This window comes from Crocuta crocuta, unplaced genomic scaffold, assembly GCF_008692635.1.
Source record: "Crocuta crocuta isolate KB4526 unplaced genomic scaffold, BGI_CrCroc_1.0 scaffold516, whole genome shotgun sequence".
Taxonomy (NCBI): domain Eukaryota; kingdom Metazoa; phylum Chordata; class Mammalia; order Carnivora; family Hyaenidae; genus Crocuta; species Crocuta crocuta.
Genome location: NW_027529538.1, coordinates 88,890 through 99,156, shown reverse-complemented (window position 1 = coordinate 99,156; position 10,267 = coordinate 88,890). Strand labels below are relative to the sequence as shown.

Sequence of the window (10,267 nt, the reverse complement as noted above, 5' to 3'; positions counted from 1 at the left end):
GCGTCCCCGGAGGTAAGACGCCCACCGCCCAGTCTGGGCCATCGCCGGCCGCCCAGGCCTGGGGCACCTGCCCTGGGGAGGAGGCGGGGGGCGGGGGGCTGGCAGTGGAGGAAGCGTGGCATCGGAGGGTGGCGGGAGGGGCCGCGGAGCTGGGGCCCCGGGGTCACCGGAGGAGAGCTTGTCTGGCTCCCGGGCTTGTCTGCGTGCGCTTGAACTGGGCGCTGTGTTTTGATTAATTTGGAGGCTCGAGTTACCAGCCTGGCAGCCTGGGCACTCCGGAATGCCAAGAGCAAGAGGCAGCTGAGGGGAAAGAGAAAGCCCATCCTATTCTCTGCTACGTTGAACTGGCTTTTCAGGGTAAATCTTATCTGCGGAAACGCAGGGGAAACCAAGAGACAACTTCGTCCTGGGTGTCGCCCTCCTGAGAGGGACGTGGGTGCAAGCGCGCGGGGGGTCTGGCTACTTGGGGCACTGTCTTCAGAGCCATGAGCCGACGTGACACTCAGCACGTTGGTTCCAGGGGGGCAACATTTAGCTCCCCTCTCAGAATCATGTCATTACCTACAGAAGAATACAATTCAATCAGAATCAGTTCTACTGGAATACAGGGATGTCAGAGCCTCGAAGTCGTGAGACAGTAACAGATGTGCAGCATTATCATTGCACCAAAGACCTCCATCTAACAACAGATCTGTTACACAGCTGTAATCTCCAATAGTGGTGACAGCAAAACTAAGATGTGACATGAAAGTACCAGTAGATGCTATCTCCCCAACAGTGCCGATGCTATTGTAGTTTGTTGCCTGTATTCATCACTGCCGGAAGTGGGGAACTTCCCGGAAAAGTTAGAGAAAAGACAGATGTGATTTTTGTTACCCTACAAGTTCACAGGGCCCCTGAATTCCGTCTCCATGTTAAACACCCCTGCTTTGGAGCGGTGTTGCTGACATCTGCGAGTAGGTGGCCATCAAACGCCAAGTGTGAAATGTATGGTTTGGTCCATGACTGTGGAGAGCCACTTGCTTGCAATTAGAGTTGAGTTGATTAGGGGCGCCTGTGTGGCTCAGTGGGTTAAGCATCGGACTTCGAATAAGGTCATGATCTCATGGTTCGTGGGTTTGAGCCCGACGACGGGCTCTGTGCTAACAGCTAGCTCAGAGCCTGGAGCCTGTTTCAGATTCTGTATCTCCCTCTCTCTCTGACCCTCCCCTGCTCACGCTGTCTCTCTCTCTCTCTGTCTCAGAAAAAAATAAAACATTAAAAAACCACACACACACAAGAAGAATAGAGTTGATTAGTGTATTAGACATATGTAGCCATGTAGGTAGGTGAAACCCTGACAGTGAATGAAGACATCTCTTTCTGCCCCCCCCTTTTTTTTTTGCTGGAGAGTGAGTTTTACTATCTTCTCTCTGTTTTTCATGCCAACGATTGTCACCTGTGGCTGTGCATTAGACTCTCCTAAGAAACTTCTAAAAATCCTGATACCCAATTCATCCCAAGCCAGTCACACCAGACCTTTCAGGGGAAGGACTTAGGTGTGTTTTAAAACTTCCTGGAGATTCCCGTGTGCAGCTATGTTTGATAGCTACTGTTTTACATGCAAACCTTAGTCAGAGGAATTGAATTAGGGTCTCTTTGTAGAAAAATCAAAAGGACATATCTTACACTCGTTATGAAGACTCATGTGTGCCCAGGCATACATGATGTCGCATTGTGGTACATAGTACCTTCCCCCTATTGATGGGGAAAGCTCTAATGGAACCTTCTCCTAGCACCCTTGTTAGATAGGACATCAGGTGCTCCATTGATGAAATACGAGTGTCCAAGAATTCCAAAAGATGTATGATAATAGTGTATGAACTGACATTACTTCCTAGACAAAAACAAACAAACAAAAAACAACCTCAATGCTAGTGCTAAATACTCTTTCTTTTAATTCCAGAAGATGTCTCAAATACCCTTTCTTTTAATTCCAGAAGATTTCTCAATTTCGGATTTCAATTCCTTTTCCTGAAACCAAGTCATTTTGAAAGGAGATCAGACTTGGCTTTATCAGCTTGGAAATGGGAGGCAGCTGTCAACTTCAAGTTGCTTCTGATGCTGCTGCAGCAGGAAAGAAACCTGTGATGTAAATACGGTAAGGAGAAAGCAGTGGTTAAGAGCTTGGTCTCTGGAGGAGACTCTGGAGTTTGAATCCTTTGCGTACTTGCTAGTGTGAGCTAACCTCTCTGGGCTGGCGTCTTCTCTTCTGTGAAATGGGCGTAATCATGGTACCCACCTCAAGGAGCTGTAGGAATCCAGTGCAGTAACGCATTAGAAGCCCTTTGTCCAGGGTCTTCACAAAGCAAGCACGTTTTGGGATCTGATTCTCCAGGCGCATAAAGGAAAGTATGGTGAACGAGATTAGAAATGGCGTCACAAGGTAGAGATGCTCTTCTCAGCTCCGTAGGAAAGAGGCAAAGGTCAGGCACACCCCACTAGCTCCCTTGAGGTCAACCCACTACTAAGGCATCTAGAGCAACATTACATGGTACCCGGAGAACAGTAGCTTTGGCATTCTGGAAAGCTGGTTAGAAATACAGTCTCAGGGCACCCGGCTGGCTGCGTGAACGGAGCATGGACTCTAGATCTCAGCATCGTGAGTTTGAACCCCATGTAGGGTGTGGAGCCTACTTAAAAAAATGCAGAATCCCAGGCACTACCCCAGACCTATTGAATAAGAGCCTGCCTTCACCAAAGCCTCCAGCTGATCCCTCCTCACATTACACTTGAGAAGTGGCTTGTCTAAAAGCTGGATTTCACCACCCATTCCTCACCTCCCCACTACATACACACACTCTCCTTTGGTACAACATTGTACACCTGAAACTAATGTCATATTCTGTGTCAACTGTATTTCAATTAAAAAAAATAGTCACACACACACACACACACACACACACACACACAATGTTTGGTACAGTCACTAGGTGGTATCAGTAAACCAGAATTCTTAATTTAGAAAAAAATAGTCTTGGGGTCAAGAGAGTTGATTGTTCACTGTTGGTTCTTTAAATTGATAAAGCAGAAGGAAAGGGGGGCTGGTTCTCCTTGTAGGTACAAAGAACACAGAGATCTCTACTTTTGACATTGATGGCAGATGAAGATTTTGAACAAAATAAAGTGGCTGTTGCCCTTGACCAGCCCTATATTATTATTTTGCCCCTTTTCCATATTGACAACATCATGTGGGTTTTCTGCACGGTGCTTAAATGTATAGTAGTGGCTTCCCTCCATTTGAGTGTAAGCTCCGTGAGGCAGGGGTCTTTTTGGCGTTCTTTACTGTTGTTCAGCGAGTGACATTAAGTGACGTAACCAGTTCCTTCAGGATTCACAGGCAGGTCTGTTTTCTTCCAAAGTTCCTGATCTTTCTACAGCCTTTATTATATAGGGCTGTGCCTCTGCTTTCGACAAAGGGCCATAGCTCCCCTTTTCTTCTTCTTCTTTTTTTTTTTTTGCCTCATCTCCCCATTTACCCATCCCTTTTCTTTCAACACCTTGAAAACAGACATTTAAGTTCTTTTAAAGTCTCAGAGTCATTATCAACTCATGTCATCTCTTGCCATTACATCTCTGGATTCTTTCTCTGCTTTTCTAAGCTCCTGCCTAGTTCCTGCATGTATCATCTATGGATTACGGTAGCCTTCCAGACAGTGCCCTGCACATTCCCTCTGAAACCCATCTTTTAAGACATTGTTGAAGTACCACTTAAAATTGCATGTTGTGTGGGAAAAGACGGATTACTTTTGGAGCAGTTATAAACAATCCCCCAATTTCAGAGGCTTACAGTAAAAAGATTTTCCCTCTTTGTTTACATTACATATTCACCCCAGCGTGTGTGGGGAGGCAGGAACAGGGAGGATGCTCTGCTTATCATAGCCACCCAGGAACCTCCTGGAAATTCCCATGCAACGTGGTCTCTCATCTCAGAATGGGGAGAGAATGTGCCAAATAAGAAACTGCTCTATAAAGCTTGCACCGGGATGTGGCTCATACTAATTATACTAAACTCACATTTCATTGGCCAGAGTGGTCACTTGACCACACTTCCTTTTGTAAGCGATGGGGAAGGTGTACCACATGCCTGCAAAGAGGCCTGGAACTATTCGGTGAATGTTAGTAATGCCCATCGTCTACATCATAGCACCTGCTGACTTTAAAGCCTCCTGAAGCCCTTCTTGGTCTACTTTGCAGCCAATTCTATGCTTCTTAGAATAGAACAGCGTGGTCTAAGATCAACATCTTGTACTGCATTTTACTTTTCTGGATTACGAGGTCTTTGAGGGCGGGCACAGGTGATTTCTTTTTAACATAATAAACAAAGCACATGCAAAATGAATTTATGGAGTTGTAATTTTTGTCGAAGAAACGGTACCTCTCTAAAGCACACAACGCCAGGAGCTTCACAGGTGCGTCCGTCCTGTGACCCCAACACCACGATCATGATCATGATGCAGGGCTTTTCTCTCACTCGCTGCCCCTTTGCAGCCCCTCTCTCTCCACTCCCGTTCTCATGCAAACATTGATCTGCTTTCTGGCACTGTCAATTGCTTGGCATTTTCTGGAATTTTATATAAACGGACTGAAACAGTATGTCCCCTTTGTGTCATGCTGCTTTGACTCAGCAGAATGACAGTGAGATCTGCCCCTGCTGCGTGTAACACTGGTTGTTCCTATTGCTGAGTAGTTTCCACAGGATGCATAGCAGCTTTTTGAGCGCCATTTACCAGCGGCTGGACATGTGACTTGTCTCCAGTTTGGGGGCTGTTACAAATAAAGCAGCTGTGAATATATTTTTGCACAAGGCTTTGTGTGCACGTGTGTTTCCCGGTCTCTCAAATAAATACCTAGAAGTGACATGGCTAGACCAGAGGGTAGATGTATGTTTAATTTCAAAAGGAACAGTTTTCCAAAGTAGTTTTATCATTCTATGTTCTCACCCACATTCCATGTTCTCCCCACATTCCATGTTCTCCCCCACAATGTGTGAGAGCTCTAGCTCCTGGTGCATTCTTTTGGTATCCTTATTCTTTTTAATTTTATTCTTTTTTTTTTTTCTAACTTTATTTTGAGAGAGAGAGAGAGCGTGTGCGTAAGTGTGAGTGGGGGAGGGGCAGAGAGAAAGGGAGAGAGAGAATCCCAAGCAGGCTCCATGCTGTCAGCATGGATCCTAATGTGAGGCTGGATCCCATGACTGTGAGATCATAACCTAAGTCGAAATCAAGAGTTGGATGCTCAACCAACTGAGCCACCCAGGCGCCCCTGTCTTTTTAATTTTATTCTGATGGTTATACAGTGGTATGTCAATGTGCTTTTCATTTATCCGATAACTGATGATGCTCAACATCTTTTCATGTACTTATTAACTATTCGTAGAACTTCTTTTGTGAGGTCTCCGTTCAAATCTATTCCCCATTTTAAAAACATTGATTGTTTGGGGCGCCTGGGCAACTCAGTCGGTTAAGTGTCCATCTCTTGATTTCAGCTCGGGTCATGATCTCACAATTCGTGAGATGGAGCCCCACGTTGGACTCTGCACAGACAGTGTGGAGCCTGCTTGGGATTCTCTCTCTCTCCCCCCCTCTCTCTGTCCTTCCCTTGCTCTCTCTCAAGCTTGAGCTTTCTCTCAAATAAATAAACCTAAGAATAAAAATTTAAAAAAACATTGATTGTTTCTCTTCTTACTGTTGATTTATATTGGTTTTTTATGTATTCTGGATATAAGATCCTTGCCAGATATATTTACTATAAACATTTTCTCCTTTTCTGTGTCTAATCTTTTTATTTCCTTATTGGTATCTTTTGAAAAACACATGTTTTTCTTTTAATGAAGCTCAGTTTATCATTTTTTTTCTTTTTTGGTTTGTGCTTATGTTGCTATGTGAGGAATATTCACTTACACCAAAGTTGCTAAGGTTTCACCTATGTTTTCTTCTTTTGTAGTAGATTTACGATTTAAGTCAATGATCCATTTTAAATTAATTTAAGAGTAAATGTGAAGCAAGGATCTGTTTTATTTTATTTTTATTTATTATTTTTAAATTTTTCTTTCAATGTTTGTTTATTTTTGAGAGACAGAGACAGAGCATGAATGGGGGAGGGGCAGAAAGAGAGGAAGACACAGAATGTGAAGCAGGCTCCAGGCTCTGGGCTGTTAGCACAGAGCCCAACGTGGGGCTCGAACCCGCAAACCATGAGATCATGGCCTGAGCCAAAGTCAGATGCTTAACCGACTGAGCCACCCAGGTGCCCCAGGATCTGTTGTAAATCTTCCTTTCTTGTACAGATATCCAGTTGGCCCAACACCATTCATTGAAAAGACTTCTCTTTCTCTACTAGCTCATCTTCGCGCGTTCATAGAAAAATCAATTAATTGTCTATATTTGGGTCTTTTATTGGTTCCCCTGATATACATGTCTCTTCTTTCACCAATGTTACATTTCCTTAGTACTATAGCTTTAGAGAAAATCTTGAAATCAGGGCATGTAAGTTCTCCAACTGTGTTGGTGAGTTTTTAAAACATAGCTTATGCCATCCTAGATAATCTGAACTTATATACATGTGGATTTGATTAGCTCATGCTGTGTTAAGAACAGTTGTGTCTACATTCATGAGGGGTGTCGATCTGTAGTTTTCCTGTAATACCCTTGTCTATTTTGTATCTGAGTAATACTTACCTCATAAAATGAGTTGCCTAGCATTCTATCTTCTACTTTCTGTAAGAGAATGTGAAGAATTGATATTATTTCTTCTTTATTTATTTATTTTTTTATTTCTAGGAGAGAGAGAGAGACAGAGACAGAGACAGAGAGACAGCGTGAGCAGGGGAGGGTCAGAGAGAGAGGGAGTCACAGACTGAAACAGGCTCCAGGCTCTGAGCTGGCAGTCAGCACAGAGCCTGACGCGGGGCTCGAACTCACGAACTGTGAGATCATGACCTAAGCGAAAGTCGGACGCTTAACCGACTAACCCACCCAGGCGCCCTGATATTATTTCTTCTTTAAATAGTTGATAGAATTCACTAGTGAAGCCAGCTGACCCTGGAGTTTTCCTTGTGGAAGGTTTTGAATTTCATTTAATTATCATGAATTTAATTGATATAGGGCTATTCAGATTTTCTGTTTCCTGTGTCAGTTTTGATAATTTTCATCTTCCGTGTAATGTGTTCATTTTTTTATACATCATCAAATGTATTGGTATATAATTGTTCAGAAGATTCTGATCTTTTTTAAAAAATTTAATGTTCATTTATTTTTGAGAGAGAGAGAGTGTGTACAAGCAGGGGAGGGGCAGAGACAGGGAGACACAGAATCTGAAGCAGGTTCCAGGCTCTGAGCTGCCAGCACAGAACCCGACATGGGGCTCAAACCCATGAACTGTGAGATCATGACCTGAGCTAAAGTCGGACACTTAATGGACCGAGCCACCTTACCTTTTCAAAAACTGAAGAACCAAGTTACAGTTTCATTCATTGTTCTCTATTGCTTGAACACTTTTTCTTCTATTGAGTTCCTGTTTTACATTTATTACTTCCTAGCTTTTATTTCAGGATTAATTTGTTCTTCTTTTCCTCATTTTCTAGAATAGGAAGTTGGATAATTGTTTTAGACTTTTCTTCTTTCCTAATATAAATATTTATAGATATATTTTCTTTCTCTGCATTGGGCAAGTTATAGCCCATAAATTTTGATACGTCATTTTCATTATCATTCAGTTCAAAATATTTTCATTGACTCATGGATTATTTGGAGTGTGTTAATTTCTGAATAAATTCCAAAATTTCCTAGGTGGTTTGTGAAGATGAGTTTGAATTCAATTTTCAGTCTTTGGAAATCTATTGAGATTGTTTTATGTTCCAGTGTATGGTCTATCTTGGTGAACACACTACATCCACGTGGGTAAAGAATACATATTCTGCAGTTGTTGGGTGTAGGCTTTTAATATAAATCAGGTCAAGGTGGTTGATGGTGTTCAGAGCTTCTGTGTCTTGACTTATACTTCCTACCTTATTCTATCAATTCCCAAGAGAAGAGTTAGTCTCCTAACTATGTTTGAAAATTTAACTCTCTACACATACTTTTTAGTTTTTCAGTTTTTGCTTCTGGTGTTTTGAACTTCTACTACTAAGCCCATATATTTATAATATGTATGGCTTTCTGGTATATTAACTTTTTGATCAGTATTATGTTGCTTCCTATCTTCAAATCTCTTTTCTGTGCCATTGGCATAGCCAGTCTGCCTTTCTTATATGTACTGTCTGTGTGGGAGATGTTTTCCTGGCTTTTGCTTTCCATCTATTTGTGTCTTTTTATGTATGTATTTTATTGCATGTTGTATATTGCATATATTTATTGCATATAGTTGGCTTTTTTCTTTTTTAAATCAATCATCATCATCATTAAAAGTCAAATGGTATAATTTGATTAAATCAATCATACTTGTAAATCAAGGATGACAATCTTTGCCTTTTACTAGGAATTTTTAGTATATTTTCATATAATGTAGTTGATAGGATTATACTTAGATCTGCCATTTCTCCATTTATTTTCTGTCTTATCAATTTTTTATTACTTTTTTGGCATTCTTTTATGTTATTCAATTTTTTTAGTATTCCATTTTAATTTTTCATTGGCTTCTAATTATATCTTTCTGAATTATTTTTAGTGGCTACTTAAGTGGTTATAATATACATTTTTAAGTTTCCCCAATCTACTTAAAAATAATATTTAATTACTTTAGGTAAAGAACATTCATTTTAGTATCTACAGTGCCTAGCATGGTATTTGATACAAAATGGTAGATGGATAGATATTTCTTGAATGAGCAAAATCATGGTATTTATTTATGCTGTACCAAAAGTATAGGGATTGATTCCAAAAAAAAAACGTTTTGGTTAATACCAGGCAAGTTAACTGAAAATCACTTCAAATTTTAAACATTATTACATTTTTAGTTGACTTGAATTTACAAATCTTGTAATTTTCATATATAGTCAAGATTCTATGTTTTATTTTATTTTTTCCATATGCTTAATAGTTTTGTTGTAAAAAAAAAAAGTTAAGATAGACCTCTTCTTATCCTTAATTTCTGAAGTTTTGAAAAAGAAACTCACTTTCAAATTTTAGAACAGGGAGACAGTGTTACTTTAATAATAGCATTCTTTATGTTTTTGTGAAACTTTCAGCTGTTAATCGTCTCGGCCACTCTGCCCACATGACATCCTCATCCAATACCTAGCACATGGTCTTGGCTTTGAACAGTTACTTACTGATGTTTGATGCCTGTACTGAAACATTGAAAGCATTTTATGGTCCGCAGCAGCCTGTGGGATGGGCTAGCTCAAAGCCCAGGTTTGAAGGATGCCCTTGAAATGTTTATTAGGTTCCAGAGTGTCAGAAACATCCCTAGAGGAGTCTAGTTCCAGGTCTTGCCCAAAGGGAGAGACCCAGTAGGAGATTCTGAGTTTCTAGGAGCCAGCTGCTGCCAGATACAAGACAGATGGACAGAAGACAAAAATGGAGCCAGAAGAAAAGGAGATAGTTAAGCTCTCCTTAGAAAAGGCCCAAGATAGTGTGAGTTCTGTGCTTCTTCTCACCAAGGCAAAGCTTTGCTCCTATCTTGGAACCAATTGCATGCTCACCCCACTTTATGTTTAGCTTTAAAGCTCATTTGGACGCTTCTGTGAAATTTCTTTCTTCCTTTCTTCCTTCCTCCCTCCCTTCCTTCCTCCCTCCCTTCCTTCCTTCCTCTCTTTCTTTCTGTCTTTTGTCTACGTGGCTACCTTAAATGTTTGAATATTCAACTTTCCCACATTTTAGTTAGAAACAGTGCCCTTTAAGATTTCCAACTGTTCTATAAAAGTTTCTAGATTTGCAATTCCAAACATAAAGACCTTCACACAACAAAAATTTAAGTTTACTGGGTTTCACGGAAAGCCAAATGTCTTTGTATCATAGTTCTCCCATTGCATTCAGAATGGACTCTCTCTGCTGCTGCTATATTGAAGGCTAAAGTTGTTCTCAGAGATGAATTGCTGAAATTCATCCAGAAATTTCCTGAGTTTTGAAACTGTGTCTTGTACTGGCTAATAAGGAAGTCTTTGGAGTTTGAATCCTGGGTGCACCACTTACTGCTTGTGTGACTTGTAAAAGGAGGCAAACATATTACTTCACTCAGGGTTATTGTGAAGGTTGCAGGTCTGTGTTAAGCCCTTAGCAGTGCTTAG

General features: G+C 41.1%; 1 protein-coding gene across 1 annotated transcript in view; it reads right to left on the bottom strand.

Annotated features, from left to right (window-relative positions):
* Nucleotides 1–4,172, bottom strand: part of COL4A3 (collagen type IV alpha 3 chain) — a 137,792-nt gene extending 133,620 nt beyond the window's left edge. The window contains exons 1-2 of the mRNA XM_077761377.1: nucleotides 4,057–4,172; nucleotides 168–300 (exon numbers count right to left, since the gene is read on the bottom strand). Coding sequence (XP_077617503.1) covers nucleotides 168–300; nucleotides 4,057–4,172 — 249 coding nt within the window. The remainder of the gene's footprint in view (nucleotides 1–167; nucleotides 301–4,056) is intronic.
* Between the last annotated feature and the right edge of the window lie 6,095 nt (nucleotides 4,173–10,267).